The sequence below is a fragment of the Typopeltis vanoorti genome, chromosome 17 (assembly GCF_054136105.1).
Source record: "Typopeltis vanoorti isolate ZY-2024b chromosome 17, IOZ_Tvanoo_1.0, whole genome shotgun sequence".
In the NCBI taxonomy this organism is placed as follows: domain Eukaryota; kingdom Metazoa; phylum Arthropoda; class Arachnida; order Uropygi; family Thelyphonidae; genus Typopeltis; species Typopeltis vanoorti.
The window spans coordinates 18,609,345-18,628,324 of NC_143565.1; the positions used below are offsets into that span (position 1 = coordinate 18,609,345).

General features: G+C 36.8%; 1 protein-coding gene across 4 annotated transcripts in view; it reads right to left on the bottom strand.

Moving 5' to 3' along the window:
- Positions 1–18,980, bottom strand: part of LOC150097199 (centrosomal protein of 95 kDa-like) — a 234,027-nt gene that overhangs the window by 166,158 nt on the left and 48,889 nt on the right. For all 4 annotated transcript variants that reach the window (XM_090407715.1, XM_090407711.1, XM_090407712.1 and 1 more), the window contains exon 4: positions 13,199–13,411. In XM_090407715.1, the coding sequence (XP_090263841.1) occupies positions 13,199–13,411 (213 nt within the window). The remainder of the gene's footprint in view (positions 1–13,198; positions 13,412–18,980) is intronic.

Genomic DNA, 18,980 nt, shown 5'->3' on the forward strand with positions numbered 1-18,980 from the left:
CCTTATTTCTTTTACTTGCAATGTATCAATAGAGTTCTTGTGGGTTGTCTTTACCTTGCAGAGCCAGTTTCTTTTCATACTCAGACTAAGCTTTTTGAACGCCACTTGTGATTCTTCTGGCCTGCTGCTTATAATTAGCATAACCGACATCATCCTTATGCACACGATATTCCTTCCCCATCATCATCTTCTTATGAATATCTTGTTTAATTAGATGACACATCCACTTCACTCTCACTATTTATTCTTCGAACTCAAGGGACACATCCTGATATTGGATAATTTAAGTACTGTTTAAACACTTTCCAAGCATTGTCAATATCCTTCCCATCCAATAACTGATACCATGCCACAGAACCCAGCATGCCCACTCAGGTGATCATAATTTCCTGCTTTGTAGTTTAGCATGTAACCTTTTTTGAATAGAACATTCATAAACTTAGCCACTTCCCAAGTCAGTACTGCATGATCACTGTCATCAACTGAACCCATCCCCATGACACTATAATCAGATTTAACACTCTCTGACCTTGAGTTTCTTCTGTCACATGCTGCTTGAGGAAGTCGTCTTGCAACAGCTCAATAAATTCAGTTTCATTCTTCTAATGAAATTTCATAGCTACCCAATGAATGTTCAGATAAAGTCCCCCATTATGATTACTCTTTTTGCACCCATCATATTTATTTGTTGATGCATTTCTTTGTCACAAGCAACCAATCTGCCAGGTCTATAACAACACCCCACTGTGTATTTAATCTTGTTAGACTCCACTCACACCCGATGGCTTCAAACTCACTGGTATATGAAAAATTTTTACTAGTACTCTGGATTCAAGACATCCCCCTCCTCTCCTATCCAGTCTATCTTTCCTAAAAATAACAATAAACTCTAATCCTTCGTTTCTGAAACTCCTAGCATTCATGTACAGACATAATAAATTACCTGCAAGCTCTTTCGGATACACTTGTCTGGCTATTATTATGATCTGGTTATTATAATGGTTATTATTCCCATAATAATAACCATTCCATCATCATCATCATTATCAGTTTCCTAACATTGTCGCACTTACACCCAGATTCTCACGATTCCTCCCATCAGAATTCAGTTTTCCTGACTCTCTGTGTTAGGTCTTATATCAGTTAATAATTTTTCAAGACTCCTGATGCCAAACGCATTCAAGTGTAGGCTGTCCCTCTTATACAAATCCAATCTTCACTCAAACGCACATCCACAAACTCTCATCCATTCCTTCTACACAGCCTATGCATAGAATTTACATCATAGCTCTTCTTCTTAATTCATTTTTATCATATCAAGGTTATACTAACTATTTTCACTTTCTTACTATTGCCACTTCCAACAACACTTTCATGTCCTCTCTCATACTGAACTTATCACCAGTTAAGTTCTTAGTGTCTACTACAATTACGACCTTGTTTACTTTTCTTTTCTGTTTTTTAATTGTTTGCATTATATTTTTAATTTTTGCACCGGGAAAACTTGATATTATAACCCACTCATTAATGGCATGCTTGATGATAGTCACCATACCAAATAACATTCTTCTTTCTATAATCAACTTTACTTATCAGATTTTGGTTATTATGCATTAACTTACATGATTTCATGCTTTGTTTTCCATTTGGCTGCTGAACTTTCTTATTCTCCCTCTGTTACTCTAAACACTGCTCGAATTCTGTAGTGCCCTCATCATCTGTTCATCATCTATCTAATAATCTGCTTTAGCCTAACAATCTCAGAGGTTAAATTATTTTCAATATTCTCTTTAACATTGCCATTAGCAGAGAAAACCTTCTTCTTCACTACTTCATTGTTCTTAGCTGGTAATTAGTTTACGGAATTAACAACGCATATAAAGTATATTAATTAAAGGTAACTTTAATGAATAACTTCTATATTTCGGCAACGTCACATTGCCATCTTCAGGAACATAAAGATATGGTATGTGCACGCAGGCACTAACACAAAGCAAATGAGGAAGAAAGCAAGAAACTAATATTGTTCCTAAAGTTCTAATGGTGCCCTCTTGCAGGCTAATTTGGTAGTCTTGGCAGTTGGGCTGAAGTTCTCATAATGCAAGTCTCCCAAATTTGGGGTAGTTTCATGCACCCAAATTTGTTGAGGTTAGGAACGTTTTTGAGAGCTGCTGAAGATTCTTTGAATAATCTTTCGTATTTAAACTTGCTGCGATGAATTATTTTTGTTTTCTTCCAACGAATTTTATGGTGAGTATCTAAGGCATGGTCTGCCAGCCCAGAGCGGCTGTACTGGTGAAACTGGATGTAGTCTTGGTGTTCTGAAATCCTGATATTTGTTGTTCTGCCTGTTTGGCCAAAGTAGGACAATTTGCAGCTGCAAGGGACCTGGTATACACCAGGTAGGTCTAGGGGAAGTGGTTGGTCTTTGGTAGAGCGGATAAGGGATGCCAACTTTTTATATGGTCTGTAACAGGAAGTAAGGTCATATTTTTTGAGGATATTGGTTATTTTCTCAGAGGTGCCCTGGATGTAGGGGATGGTGATAGACTTGGTGTAATCTTTATTGTGGAGGGGGGTTGTGGTTTACTGGTTTTAGTATTTTTTGGATTTTTTGGGGGTTATAGCCATTGGCTAAGAAAGTGTTGAGGATGTGGTTTAGTTCAGTAGTTAGAGCCTTGTCATCTGAGCAGATTAATTTTGCCCTGTTATATAGTGTTTTTATAACCCCATACTGTTGTGAGGGGGGGGACTGCTGGTGAATGTATCTGCCAGTATGGGTGGGTTTTCTGTGAACAGAGAAAACCAAAGACCCATCAAGCTGGCAGGTGATTAAAGTGTCTAGGAAGGGGAGGGTGTTGTTCTCCTCTTTTTCTAAGGTGAACTGGACTCTGGGGTGTTGGTTGTTTAAGTGTGTTAGGAAGGAATGGAGTGTGTCTGAGCCATGTGGCCAAATAGTAAACACATCATCCACATAACGAAGCCAAATAGTGGGTTTTTGTGGGGCAGAGTTTAAGGCTTTCTCTTCAAATGTCTCCATAAAGAAATTGGCCAAGGGTGGGGAAAGCGGTGAACCCATGGCTGTCCCCTCTATCTGTTTGAAGAACTTTCCTTGCCAAACAAAATAGCCTGAGTTCATTGTGAACTGAAATAGGGCTGAGATATCGGGAGGAAACTTGGCTTGGATGAGCTCTAGGGTTTCTTTGAGTGGGACATCAGTGAATAGGGAGGAGACGTCAAAACTGACCATTATGTCAGTGTGTTGGAGTGCAAGGTTTTCTATACTGGCTTTAAAGTGGGCTGAGTTTTTTATGTGTGATGGTGTGTTGCCAGTGTAGTGTGTGAGCGTTTTGGCTAAATGTTTGGCTAATTTATATGTGGGGGAATCAATGCCATCCACTATGGGACGCAATGGCACATTTTGTTTATGTATTTTTGGGAGTCCATATAATCGGGGGGGGGGGGGGGTCTAGAGTTATAAGGTTTTAGTTTGTTGGTGACTTCCACAGGTCAAGAAGTGACCTTCTTAAGGAGTCTGTGGAGAGTTCTAATCTGAGAGCTGGTCGGATTATATTCAATGGGGAGTTAAGTCGTACGGTCTAGTACTAAAGCAGTTAGCTTACCTTTGTAGTCTTTTTGATTGAGCACCACAGTGGCGTTTCCCTTATCCGCCTTGGTGATTACTATTTTTTTGTTGTTTTTCAATTCTTGTAGGGCTGCATATTCGTTTTTGGATAAGTTGGTTTTTGGAGGTTTGGCTTTAGTGAGAACACCGACTACATCCAGTCTAACGTTGTTGGCGATATGGTTAGGCAGGTTGCGAATACAACATTCTATCTGGATCATGATTTCTTCGGCAGGTATTCTTTTTGGAGCTAGGGCGAAATTGTGACCACGTGAAAGTGCGGTGAGTGCTTCAGGCTTTAAAACTGCCGACGAGAGGTTGACTACAGTGTTGAGTGGTAGCTGTGGTGAGGAGGTAGAATTCTTTGTCAGGTTTTCGTATTTTTTCAAGTGCCGACTTCGTATTTTTTCAAATTCTTTTTTTGCCGATGCGCATGAGACGTCGTAAAGTATCGACCATAGATCATGGCAGAGTGTATCCGAAAGCTCTTCCTCTAGCGCCCGTAAGGTTTTGTTTTCGTCGGCAAGGAGAACGCGCGTTGCGGTAATTTGTTCTCTTAACAGCGCAAAGCTAGTGCGATTATAAATGCGCAGAGAAGAGAAAGCCTTAAACTCTGCTCCACAAAAACCCACTATTTGGCTTCGTTATGTGGATGATGTGTTTGCTATTTGGCCACATGGCTGAGACACACTCCATTCCTTCCTAACACACTTAAACAACCAACACCCCAGAGTCCAGTTCACCTTAGAAAAAGAGGAGAACAACACCCTCCTCTTCCTAGACACTTTAATCACCCGCCAGCTTGATGGATCTTTGGTTTTCTCTGTTCACAGAAAACCCACTCATACTGGCAGATACATTCACCAGCAGTCCCCCCCCCCCCCTCACAACAGTATGAGGTTATAAAAACACTATATAACAGGGCAAAATTAATCTGCTCAGATGACAAGACCCTAACTACTGAACTAAACCACATCCTCAACACTTTCTTAGCCAATAGCTATAACCCCCAAAAAATCCAAAAAATACTAAAACCAGTAAACCACAACCCCCCTCCACAATAAAGATTACACCAAGTCTATCACCATCCCCTACATCCAGGGCACCTCTGAGAAAATAACCAATATCCTCAAAAAATATGACCTTACTTCCTGTTACAGACCATATAAAAAGTTGGCATCCCTTATCTGCTCTACCAAAGACCAACCACTTCCCCTAGACCTACCTGGTGTATACCAGGTCCCTTGCAGCTGCAAATTGTCCTACTTTGGCCAAACAGGCAGAACAACAAATATCAGGATTTCAGAACACCAAGACTACATCCGGTTTCACCAGTACAGCCGCTCTGGGCTGGCAGACCATGCCTTAGATACCCACCATAAAATTCGTTGGAAGAAAACAAAAATAATTCATCGCAGCAAGTTTAAATACGAAAGATTATTCAAAGAATCTTCAGCGGCTCTCAAAAACGTTCCTAACCTCAACAAATTTGGGTGCATGAAACTACCCCAAATTTGGGAGACTTACATTATGAGAACTTCAGCCCAACTGCCAAGACTACCAAATTAGCCTGCAAGAGGGCACCATTAGGACTTTAGGAACAATATTAGTTTCTCTTTCTTCCTCATTTGCTTTGTGTTAGTGCCTGCGTGCACATACCATATCTTTATGTTCCTGAAGATGGCAATGTGACGTTGCCGAAACATAGAAGTTATTCATTAAAGTTACCTTTAATTAATATACTTTATATGCGTTGTTAATTCCATAAACTAATTACCAGTTATGTCTGACCAACGTACAAGCCTTGCTACTAGAATTCATTGTTCTTGTTAGCATTTTGTTTCTTCTGCATTTTTGGTGCCATTTTACACCAGTATTTAATATTAAAATATTAGAAAAAAAAATATGTTATAAAGACACTACATGCTCTAAGAACACGAAAATCTACTCTAATACATTATAAAAATCTAATTTTCCAAGGGAAAAAACACAATAAAACAGATAAAAATTGTCAAATTTACATGAGCGCTAAATTGCACTAACCCCTCATAATATAACTTTGAAGCCAATCCAAGGAAGAAGTACACCACAAATACTTCCGGGTCAAAGAGAACAGGACAAACTCTTCATAAGAAGCGATGATATATCGATGCTGGACCTCGCCAAAAGATTTTTTTTTTTAGAAATCAATAGAACAAATATAAAGGTCAATTTGTTGTTTTCTGCATCTTTGTGCTAAGATACGTGAGGAAAAGTGTTTCTCTTGTTCCCAGGCCACTTATGAAACTAAACTAAGTTTTACTAATGAGATCATCACATTTTTGGTATATTCAATTATGAATAATTTTTATGAATATTTTGAGAGTCCGGCGCATGTCTAATCAATTTAAAATCATCGCAAGTTTTTGTATTAGGTTTTTTAGACAATGCAATGAAGATTGAGTTCATCCGGCCAGAGGGTAGTTTAGCAGTCTCAAATTCTGTTGAATAATTTTACAATTTTATCAATATTACTGTCCTTGATTAGTTTAATCACTTCAGCTAGTAGTTCATCGGGTCCACGTCTTACCATTTCTTGATAATTTGATCATCTTTATTACTTCAGACTTCAAGATAGGTGACTATTCCTTGAATTTGTTAAGTTTTGTCTATAATCAGAAAATAGTGCCTTAATGTATTCAATCCAAGCTTGTTTTTTTTTTCGATGTTTCTAGGATTATCTCCCCTTCATTAGTTCTAAATATCATTGGATGTTATTTTTTCATTATTTCCGAGAATTAATTTTTTTTTGTGAAGATTGAAGTCATGTTTTTTTTTTTGTAGATCCTCAATTTCATTACACTTTTCTTTCATCTGGTTTTCTTTGGCTTCTTTATTTTAGATTTTATCATGACCTGTATCACTTTATATTTTGTAGTATCTTTATGCAGTCTGCACTGGTCCATAAGGGATAAGATCTTAGTAGTCATCCAATCCTTCTGCTTGTGAGATGCACTATAACCCAGTATTTCTGTACTTATTTTTAATAATTCTTCTCTTAGTTTCTTCCATGATTCATTTACTTCTAGTTTGCCATCATTGGAGTTCCAAGTAGTTTTTCTATTACATTCTAATTTAAGATTTTTCTATTTTCTCATTATTTAAATTTTTTTAAATTAGTCTTCAGTTCTTATTTTTTTTTTTTTAATTTATTTTTTCATCTGTTTGGTTTTCTGGATTCTCTTTAGTCTCAATTTGAGTTCTGCTACTAGTGGATTACAATCCAAATCAATGTCAGCACTAGGATAGGTCTCGTTGTTTACACTACTTGTAAAATGTTGACTGACTAAGGATGTAATCAACTTGATTTCTGAGTATACTATTACTATTGTCTTGTGGAGATTTCCATGTGTACACCTAAGATCTAATTATTAAGTCTTCTTCACAAAATTTATTAAGCAATCTCCTCTTTCATTTCTTATCCTAAGTAAGTACTCAGAGAAAGTGCAGAGGCAGATAACAAAAATGATATCAGGATTGCACAATGTTAGGGAGAGAATGAAACATATAGACTGCAGTTTAGTGAATAGAAGACACAGAGGTGATATGACAAAGAGAACCAGGGGCCATCCATGAAGTTGTGTAAGGAATGTCGTTAGTAGAGGGGGGGGACCAGATTTTTTTGTGTGATGTGAAATAAGTGAGTGGAATGGATTGCCAGAATTGGTTGCAAGTTCCCTGATGGTGAATGAATTCAAGGGGAGGTATGATAGGATTTGTGTGTATGATGGTTGATTTGGGTCTCCTGTGATGAGTCACCAGACTCCACAGAGATGCCATAAATAATAATAATAATAAAATTTGATATTTTTTATATCTCAAAATCAATGTTTCACAGTTCTTAAAGCTTGTTATTAATCTTATTTCAAATGTCTCTTCTGCTGTGTCCCCCATCAATTTTATAAATTGATAAAAAAAAAGGGCAATAATAAAACCACAATACAAAATGTACTAAACATTTATAATACCTTTCATGGGTGGAAACCAAACATACACCAAAAAAAAAACAGATTAGTTCTAATATATTCCTAAATGTCCGTGCGGTTAGCCTAGTGGCTTTGCGCTTCACAACCATATGCCTGGGGAAGGAGTGTCCTCGATTCCTGTCAACGACGTGAGGAACTTAAGGATCTTCCTCAGCCATAGCCAAGTTAGCCGATCTTGGGCATGGACAGCAAGATTTTTTCCGCCAGTTTATCTGGTGGTTTTCATCCTGCAAGCAGGCAAACCAGTCTGAGGACACACGGATTACAGTCAGGAATACTGACCCAGCCATAGGTCTGATTCGTCAGCCTATGCCGGTTCCGGAGCCCAGATAAAATTTGGGGGGACTAGATGGTACTGTGAACTCCTGTAAAAAGGGGGAACGCAGTATCATCACACGAAATTTATTTATTCTTAAATGTTAACAATGTCAAGTTCTTTCCTAATATCCTCATTTTTAACATGACACTACCACTGATGTCATCTGTTCATTCTCCTAATCTTTCTCACAACTATCATATGTGAGGTCTCCAGTCTGATCAAGTGTTTCATTTCTAATCTGGCTCTCAGATTCATGTATTAAACTGGTTTGAACACCATCTTGTATACCACTAGCTTAGTGTTTTGATTAATTTCTCTCTTATTCCATATAAATTTATTCAGCTGGCCGCCCACCATACCAGCTTTGCTTATTCTGTTGTCTATTTCCAGATTTAACTTGCCATCTTCACTAATAACTGTCTAAATGGCTGAAAGACTTTCTATACTCAATCAATATAGACAAAGTCATTTGGTTGGAAAAACCTGGGTTCGATTCCCATCCATGACATGAAGAACTTCATCTGGTCTCTTTTGACTAAAGGCGAGTTAGCCGGTCCCATATGGAGGAAGAGGTTTTTTTGTCCCTCAGAACAGGCAAACGAGCCCCATGAACACACATGGATTTACAGCTATGAATATATATGACAATACATGGAACAGGTCCTCACCACATGTTGTTACACCGATAGTTAACAATGAGTCACATCATGGTAGTCAACCTCCTAGATAGGAGACAGTACATGAACGGGAAATGGCTGAAAACAATTCCAGCCATTTCCCATTTTTACTTACTTGCACCAGAAGGCATCACTGGTGCAAGTTTATCCTTCGAAAAGGATAATAGATTGTGAATTTGATTGATGTACTTAAAGGTAGTATGAATATGTCACATCAATAATTCCTTCACTCAGTACTAAGCTCGTTGGAACACATGCAGCTGCTGCTCAACAACCCTTCACAGTACATCTAGAAACAAATAGAACAATTTTCTTTTCCTTCTCCTTCATCCCTGCAACTGCTGCACTGTGGAACAGTCTTCCCCCCTGCTGTTTCCCAAGGAATACAATTTACAGTCATTTAAATCAAATATAAACAAGTTCCTCTTTTCCCAACCCACTACCCATACAATGGTACTAATGTACTATAAGTTTAACAACCAACCTCTTGTGTATGGGCACAACATAAAAAAAAAAAAAGAAGTATTTCCTCGATCTTTGCCACACCAGAAACATCCTTAATATAAACACCCTTAATATGAGTTCTGTGCATTTGATGCACAGAACTCATATTAAGAACTCATATAAACAGAACACAGAACTTACCGTTGATGCTATATAGGGGAACTGTTAATTATTTTCTGCATTAGTCTTGGACTGTAGCTGATGCTGTTTGTTTGATAGTTGCCAGTTCTTGAAGAAATCCTTTGGAGGAACAAATTTTGTGTGCTCTAGATACTAAGAATTTTACAATACCAATGCATACTTTTGAAATGGATGGTGAGCTGATGCATTACAAATATATTATTATTATAGGGTATCTGGACTCCATGGCGATATTATTATTATAATTTTTATAATATAATTATATTAACTATGATACACACAAAACCTATCATACTTCTACATAAACTCATTCGCTATCTGAGTACTCACAACTAATTCTGGCAATCCATTCTACTCATTTACCACTCCCCATGCAAAAAATCTAGTCTGCACACCACTACTAACCACATTCTTGCACAAATTTCATGGATGGTCCCTAGTTCTCTGACTATTTGTCATATATTTAAAAATGTCCTTTGCATCAATTTTATAAATCCCCTTTAATATCTTAAAAGTTTCTATCATGTTCCCTCTTTGCTATCTATCACCTAAACTTTGTACCCACAAACCTTCAACCTATCCTCATATAGAGCATCCCACAGACCTATTGCCAACTTACTGGTCCCCCAAGAAATCCAGATGACCAAATCTGTGCAGTAGTCAAGATCTGGCTGAATCACAGCCTTATAAAAAGGGACAATAACTTCTCTACCATTACTTGTTAGCATTGTTCAACATCCAAGTAATCCTTTGAGCCATTTTACCAACTTTTGCAATATACCCTCTCAGCTTCAATTTCCTCTCCACCATTATCCCCAAATCCCTAGCCTCATCAATTTCCTGCAATCCAGTACCATCAATATGATGCACCATATGCAACCTTTTCAGCCCAAAGTGCATAACCTTACATTTTGCAACATTAAATTGACAACCAATATCCTTTGCCCACAATGCTAATTTATTTAAATCATCCTGTAGGATATATCACCTTTATCAACGATTGCTCTCCCCTGTTTTGCATCACCAGCAAACAACTGAATATCCCATCTTAAATCCTTCCTACATCATTGATATACAAATTAGAGAGTAGTGGCCCTAGTACAGAATCCTGATGTACTCCACTAGTCACCCTTATTCTCCTAGATTCCACTACACCATATACTACTCTCTGGTGTTTGTCTGTCTGTCTTTCAACCCACATCCATGCATCTAGCTTCATATTCAGTCCTGTTCATATTCCCATGTGGTATTCTGTCAATATTTCCAATACTTGCCCTCTTTCCAACCCCCCCCCCACCGGAACCCTGTCAGAGTTGAGACTAACATTCACTTACATTCATCAAAGCAATGCCAATTCTCTTTCATATTCACACTGTACACAGGCTGACATGCCATCTACTCCCACTGCTGTATTCATATTCATATTTTTCAATATGCTGAACAATTTTTTCAATATCTTTTTCATTTACCTTAATTTTGACATATATCTCTGTCACATTAGCAACCTGCAAAATCTCCACCTGGATGATGCACCTTTGCAAAATGATTACTCAGCAAATCGCCTATTTCTTTTGCCTCTGTTACCTTCCTACCATAGTCATTTTTCCTCTCATTTGCTACATGATGAAAAAATGCTTTTAGGATGATTTGGCCTGCTTAGCTAATTTTCTCTCATAATCTGATTTGGCCTTTTTTTACTAAACTAATCACCCTTCTTGCTTGCACTGTACTGCTCACAAGTATGCTGATCACTTTTTCTTTATATTCCCTTCACAGTCATCAAAATATATCTTTTTTGCAGCTCCTGCTTTATATCTCTACTCATCCATTTAATTCTCATTTGGTTTATCCTCCTGACCTTGGGTATGCAGTCTAATACAAACAATCTCTGACTACTTGCACAACTGGAATTCTTTCTTTGTAGCTTTTCACTGCCCCAAGATAACTCCTAAATCTGTCATAATTACCAGCTTTATAGTTAAACAAACTCTTTCTTAACAGAGAATTCCACTTTTTGGTAACTTCCCAGAACAAGACTGCATGGTTACTGCCCCAATATAGCAACCTGAAAAGTTGGTTTACAGTAAACAGAAGTTAAAAGTGATCCATTAGGTTCCCATTTGATTTGCACATCCAAAAAGGAAATGCAAAAAAATCCAAAAATGGAAATGCCTCTCTAGGGATGTCAACTGCTGATTTTTTTTTTTTTTTGTGTGGTTGTAAAAATAAAGAGTTCAGACTCTGTATGACTCCATATAGCAAAAGCATCATCTATGAAGCATAGCCAAAGGAAGTTTGGATCAAGAGAGAAGATGCTTTCTTCCCAGCTTTCAGTCTCCACCACTCAGTCCACCAACTAAAGCAAAGAGAGTCATCTACACCATGTACTCCACATCTACAGCCCACTACCACCACTAGTATTTTCACAGACAATCACAAACATCCATGCCCATGGCAGGATTCGAACCCGTAGGTTGGAGAGTGGATACGCTAACCACTTGGCCAACCAGGCTGGCATTCTTGGACTAAAAATTCTACTATCTCAGTATAAGGAATATTTGTAAAAACTCACCATCACATCTGAACCTGCCTGTTTTATGTCTTATTTTTTACAAAAAATTCTGTAGATGAAAATTCTTTTTTAGTCCAAGTATGTCCATCGGATATTGTGGCCTTATTTAAATTCAGAGTCATATCTGGTTACTTCATGTGGAAGGACAAACTATAAAAACAAGTTGAAGGAATTGTGATGAGCTTAGAACTATGACCATCTTATTTAGCTAATTTTTATCTGGAATGCCCAAAAGAAACTTTTTTTTTTCTTTTTTTTTTTTTTTTTTACCAAAATTGATAAGTGCTCTAAACACAGATCTTCAAGCCATCCTGCTATGGGACAACAACAACAATCTAATCACCTACAATGCTTCCAAAACCACAGTTTTAATTGTTTTCTCACACAAAAGAACAGAGTAATTTATTTTAACTCAGCTTACTTTTAATAATGCTCAAATTAACAGTCACAACCAGATCCCTCTTCTTGGACTGACACTTGCTTCTTGCTTTTTCTGGGATAATCATAATCACTTCCAGAAAACTTGGCATATTTTTTCATAAGATGTTGCGTCTCTCCTGGCCAGCTGCTTACTCTAGACAAATCACAAATCCACCCAACCTTGAAATGCTGCTATCATGTTTGGAATGGTACACTTAAGACTTCACTAAAAAGCCTTAATATAATACAGAAGGAAACTGTTCAGTTGATGGATGATCCTTCTCTTACAGACTTTCTGCAGCTGCTATTTCATTGATGGTCTGCATCGTCTCTCTTCTATAGATATTGCCATGGTCACTGTTCAGCAGAACTAGCATCCATTATGTCCTCTATTTCTGATAAACTTACAGTAGCAAGTTATAATTATGTATTATGGTATTTAGAACTAAAATCTGTTATTAAAATGATAATACCTAGCCAACTAGAGTATGAAGAAAAGCAACTGAAAGGCAGACCATTACGTGATGACTGGAATCATATCAGGAAACAGTATCGAGCATGAGGACATAACAGACCTTTACAGTAAATGCTAACAAAGTTTGCAAAGTATTTCAATGCAGTTTTGATCCACATTATCTGGAAATTTCAATTCACCATAAACAGTCTATAACCATTTAAAGTAATGGTCTACAAAATTCAGACAGTACAAACACTTAAATCAGATAAAAGCATTTGCTTTAGATATGCTTAGTTGAGCAGATGACAGATTTTTAATCCAAATAAATCTAGATTATTATGGCAAATATTGTTTTCGAATATTTTTTGTAATTTGCATTTATAGACATAAATAATGTAATAAATAATAGATAATTTATCATCTGATACAACGCCTAACTGAATGAATGAAAAGCTTACCACTATCCACATCATGTGAGATGTTACAAATGTAGAGAAAATAACCTTCCATTACTTCTAAAAGATTGTGTACTGATTGTACATTCCTTGTGACTATATCTTCTCCAGTGATATGTGAGAGAGAAATATTTATTATGTCTAGAGACAGAGTATCAATTACTGCTTGAATATTGTGGGCTTCTTCTTCAGCATTTTTAGGATTTTCAATTAAATCTATTAATAAAAAAGCCAAAAAAAAATTAATATAAAAGAAGAAAACATTATATCCCAAAAATATATATGGTTAATTATATCTCAACAATAAAAAAAGAGGAAACTTACTCTAAAATAAAATAAAATAAAAAAATAATAAAAAACCTAGCACCATTTATGGATTAAGTAGCAAACTTTACTTTTCCCATTTAAACAAGTGATGAATGGACATCTTACTTGACTCTAGTCAAGTAAGGTAAAAGTCTTTACAAAAAAAATTTACATATATATATATATATATATTCTTATATATATCTTAATTGTACTCTTATTGGCTTAAACCACAATATTAAATGATGGTACAACATGATAGAATTTCATGCCGGCTGGGGCGTCGCCCAGTTAAACAAGGCCCCCATTGTTTTCGCCAGGGAACCAGGGTGAACAGCGAAGTCGGCTACTGGAACAATCCTAAAACACATCCCAACTCAATATCACAAGAATTGATGATTGGTACTATCAACATAAGAAACCTAAATGGCAAAGAAATGGAGCTAGCTGAAGAATTAGATAAATACCAGATCAACATAACAGGGGTGACTGAAACAAAAAAGACCAAAACTGGTGAGATCTTTCTGAGCAATAAATACAAAATGTTATATTCAGGCAATGACATTCAAGGAAAAGAAGGCGTAGCCATAGTATTCGACACTAAATACAAAGCTAATCTTCTTGAATGGCAGACAGTCTCAAGTAGAGTGATGTGGGCAAATATCAGAATGGGGAACTAGACAATGAGACTTATTTGTGCCAATGGTCCCACAGAAGGTTCTACTAAGGTAGAAGTGGAGGAATTTTTTGATGCTTTAGAGAAAGCAACTGACACAATGAAAAAGGAAAAGTTGGTCCTTGTTGGGGATCTAAATAGCAGAGTAGGAAATGATTGTGAGACATGCAAAAATATTTTGGGAAAATTTGGAGAAAAGAGCAAAGCTAATAATAATGGCAAATACCTGTTGGATTTCTGCTGACATGGACTGGTTATTACTAACACCATGTTCCAACATAAAAATGTGCACAAATTCACATGGAGAGAAGAGGCAAGGAATAAGAAAAGTCTCATTGACTATATTATTGTTGATAGTGATTTTTTCTCTCTGGTGCAGGACACTAGAGTGTACAGAGGATTTGAAATTGGAAGTGATCACTCAATCACTATTTAGTCTTGAGCAGGATAAAATTGAATTTCATACTGAAAAGAAGAACATGTAAGAAAGTTTTAAAGTGAATAAAAGTTGAGCAGCTCTAAGATGTGAAGTGTAGACTACAATATACAAACATTATTCAAGAAAAAATGAAAGAGTTTGAGAACAGGCATCAAACCTTAGAGATTCAGTGGCAAGCTCTGAAGAGAACATTGATTGATTCTGCCAGAGAGGCATGTGGTGAGGTTGTCTGCAAAGGTAGAAAATTCAGAACTCTCTGGTGGACACAGGAAGTTAAAGAGGCAGTGAAGGAAAAGAAGAAAGCATATCAAAAGTTCCTGCAAATAAGTCAGCTTGTGCTCTAAGAGAATACAGAGACAAATGTAAGAATGCTAAACACTGTCTAAAACTAGCTAAACAAAAGTCATGGGAAGACTTTGGTAAGAACATAGAAAATAAACATCAAGAAGGTGGCAAAATATTTCGGATGTTGTTGAAGAAGCTCAAAAAAGGAGGAAAGAGTGCTGTAAAAGAAATTAGAGATGATAAAGGTGATATGAAAACTGGAGAAAAAGATATCCTTGAAGTACAGAGTAATTACTTCGAAAAATTGCTAAACCAAACTAGCAGTGATGACAGCACAGTGATAAAAAAAACACTGATCAGGCATGCAATCAGAAATACATATTCATGCTTAAAGTAGAAAAAGCTGTCAAAAGTCTGAAATGTGGAAAGGAACCTGGAGTAGATGATATCAGACCAGCAAATATGGAGGTATAAAAGTTTTACAGTGGCTACACTGCATAGTTCAGAGGGCCTGGACAGAAGGACGAATTCCAGATGATTGGAGTAGAGCTCTCATAGTACTCATATATAAAAAGGAAAATAAAACTGAATATGAAAATTACAGAGGTATTTCTCTACTGAGTGTTCCTGGTAAGATTTATGCCAGTATACCTGAGAAACAGTTGAGAAGGATTGTGGAAGAGAAGCTTGGTGAGGAACAAGCTGGATTCAGACCAAATAGAGGCTGTCAGGATCAGATATTCATTTGCAAATAGTTGAGACGTCATGGGAATATAACAAAGATCTGTATTTAATTTTGTAGATCTGGAAAAAGCATAAGACAAGGTGCCAAGAGAGAAGCTATTCAAAACGCTAGAGTTTTGAATAGCTTCTCTCTTGGCACCTTGTCAGGATGATGTTATACTTCTAACTAAATCTGCTACAAGTCTGCAAGATTCCATGGCTAAATAGAATAACTGTTGTGATAGATATGGTATGAAGGTCAGCAATAACAAGACAAAAATAATGAAAATAGGCAGAAGCATTGAAAATATCAGCTGTATTGTGAATGGAGAACCTATAGAACAAGTAAAACATTTCAGCCACTTAGGCATGATTTTCAGTGAAAATAGTAAATTAAATATGGAAATAGACAACAGAATCAACAAAGCTGGTATGGTAGGAAGTCAACTGAATAAATAATACATGGATTAAGAGAGAAATTAGTCAAAACATTAAATTAGCTATATAAAAGACAGTGCTCAAACCAATTTTAACTTATAGATCTGAGAGCTGGGTCAGAAGTAAAACACTTGACCAAAGACTAGAGACTGCAAATATGAGAGTCCTGAGAAAGATTAGGGGCGTGAACAGATGGCATCAATGGCAATATCATATTAAAAATTAGGATATTAGGAAAGAACTTGACATTTTTAGCATACAGGAATGTGTTAGCAGAGCTAATCTCAGGTGGTATGGTCACTTAAACAGAATGGGAGAGGAAAGATTAGCAAAACAAGTGTTCTCTGCCAGGTTGGCAGGAAAAAGACCTAGAGGAAGACCAAGATATAAGTGGATTGATACAGTAAAAAGTGCCTTAGAAGAGAGAAATATAAGATCTGACAATGTTGTAGCTTTGACAGCTAACAGATTGATTTGGCAGAAAACTGTAGGTGGAAGTTAGTAATCATGTAAATTTTTCATGTAGTACTATCATATCCTGTACACCTCCTGAGGGTAAATGTCAGGAATTTGATGATGATTTATATATATATATATATATATATATATATATATATATATATATATATATAGTAACATTTTCTAGAAATGTGTAATGAAACATCAAGTGATGTATAGATTACATCATCAAATTCTTCTTAATATTATATGGGCACATTCATAGAGTCCACGACTCACTGCAGGAGACCCAATCTACCATACCTCTCCTTCAACTCATTAACAGACAAAGCACTCACAACTGACTCTGGCAACCCATTCCACTCATTCACAACTCTACAAGCAAAAAATCTAGTCCTCATACCCCTACTAACCACAACTTTATTCAACTTCCAGGGATGATCCCTTGTTCTGGTCCCTCCAGTCAAGTGCTAAAACATTTCTCCTGCATCAATCCTGTAAAACTCTTTAAGCAACTTAAATGTTTCTACCACATCCAATATTTTTCTCCTATCAACCAACTTCTGCAATCCACATACCTTCAATCTATCCTCATAGGAAACATTTCATGGACCACTCACCATCTTGGTCATTCACCTATAAATCCTCTCAACCGCTTCCTCTTCCTCAAGAAACCCAGGGGGTGATACGTGAACACACTAATCCAGATGATGGTATATCAAGGCCTTATAAAGAGGAATAACTTCCTTATCTCTACTTGTTAATGTGTTCTTTACTAGCCAATTAATCTTATGTGCTACCTTAGCAACCTTTGAATCTCAGGGTAATCTCTTCTCATATTCCAGTTTTGCCTTCCTTACAATACTAGTCACTCTTCTGGCATGGATCTCATTACACCAAATTGTGTCCTCTTCTTCACTAGTCATATACAGCTTACTATTGCTCCCATATAGTGAAAACTTATCAACTGAAATCCTATAATACCTTCTCAAAAGTTTATAGACCTCTATCATATCATCCATCTTTCTCCTGTCTAACAGCATCAGCAAACCACAACTCTCAATCAATCCTTGTAATATACGAGGGTGGTCTGAACAGCCTCAACCATAGATGGCGGCACTATCGGCAAGATTTTTTTTCTCCAAGTTCGTACATCTGTCATAAGCATCCATGTAAAATTCTGAGTCATTCTATCAAGTACTTTGTTTTATACAGCTGTCTGAAGCAAAAGTGTTGTCTATATTCCTTGAAATGGATAAAATTGAGTATCGTGTAGTTATAAAATTCTTTGCAAGAGAAAGTTTAACACCAAAAGAAATTCATTCGAAGTTCATAAAAGCTTATGGGCACTCTTTTGCTTTTTTTTGACAATTAAGAAATAGCTGCCGAGTTTAAATGTGGTACGGCCATGGGGATCATCTTCAACATACCACGTTGAAGATGATCCACATGAAGGACGTCCAAAAAATGTAACAACACCAGAAATCATCGATCAAGTGCATTGAATGACTGGCAAGTCAAAGTGCGTGAAATTGCTAAGAGTATAGACATTTCAAAAGAATGTGTAGGATATATTTTGCGTGAAGAATTGCAAATGAAAAAACTTTGCACAAGATGGGTGCTGTGCTTGCTCACAGCAGATCAAAAACTCACTCTCATGAAAATCTCTGAACAGTGCTTGGAGCATTTTAACAAAAATAAAACTGATTTTGTGCATCGATTTATTCCTATGGATGAGACTTGGATTCACCATTACCCACTAGAATCCAAACAGCAATCGAAACAGTGGACAGAAGTCGGTTGTTCAGTGCCAAAGAAGACAAAGTTGGTTCCATCAGCAGGAAGGGTCATGGCATCAGTGTTTTGGGATGCTGTTTATTAATTAATTTTAATTGGATGCTATTTGTTAACAATTGTTTATTAATTATCTTGAAAAGGGTAAAACAATAACAGGGGAATATTATTCCAATCTTTTAACCCGACTAAATGAAAAAATTTGCGAGAAAAGACCCGTTTGCAGAAGAAAAAATCATCTTTCATCAAGACAATGCACCTACCCACAAAAGTGTTTTAGCAATGGGAAAATTAAGGGATCTGCATTATGAATTGTTGGAACATCCGCCCTATTCCCCAGATCTGGCTCTCACTGACTTCTCTCTCTTCCCAAAACTAAAACTCTTCCTCACTGGTCAGCGTTTTTCTTCAAATCAAGAGGCGATTGAAGCTGTATTTTGCAGATCTTACTGAGAACCACTACAGGGACAGGATAATGGCACTGGAGCATCGCTGGAATAAATGTATTAGTCTTAAGGGAGATTATGTCGAAAAAAAAAAAATTTCAAATTATAAATTTGTTTTTCATTTTTAGACCGAGAACTTTTCAGACCACCCCCGTGCATTCCATTATACTGATGCCATCTTTGTAACTCTTCTCTGCAGCTTTTCCACAGCCCTTTGGA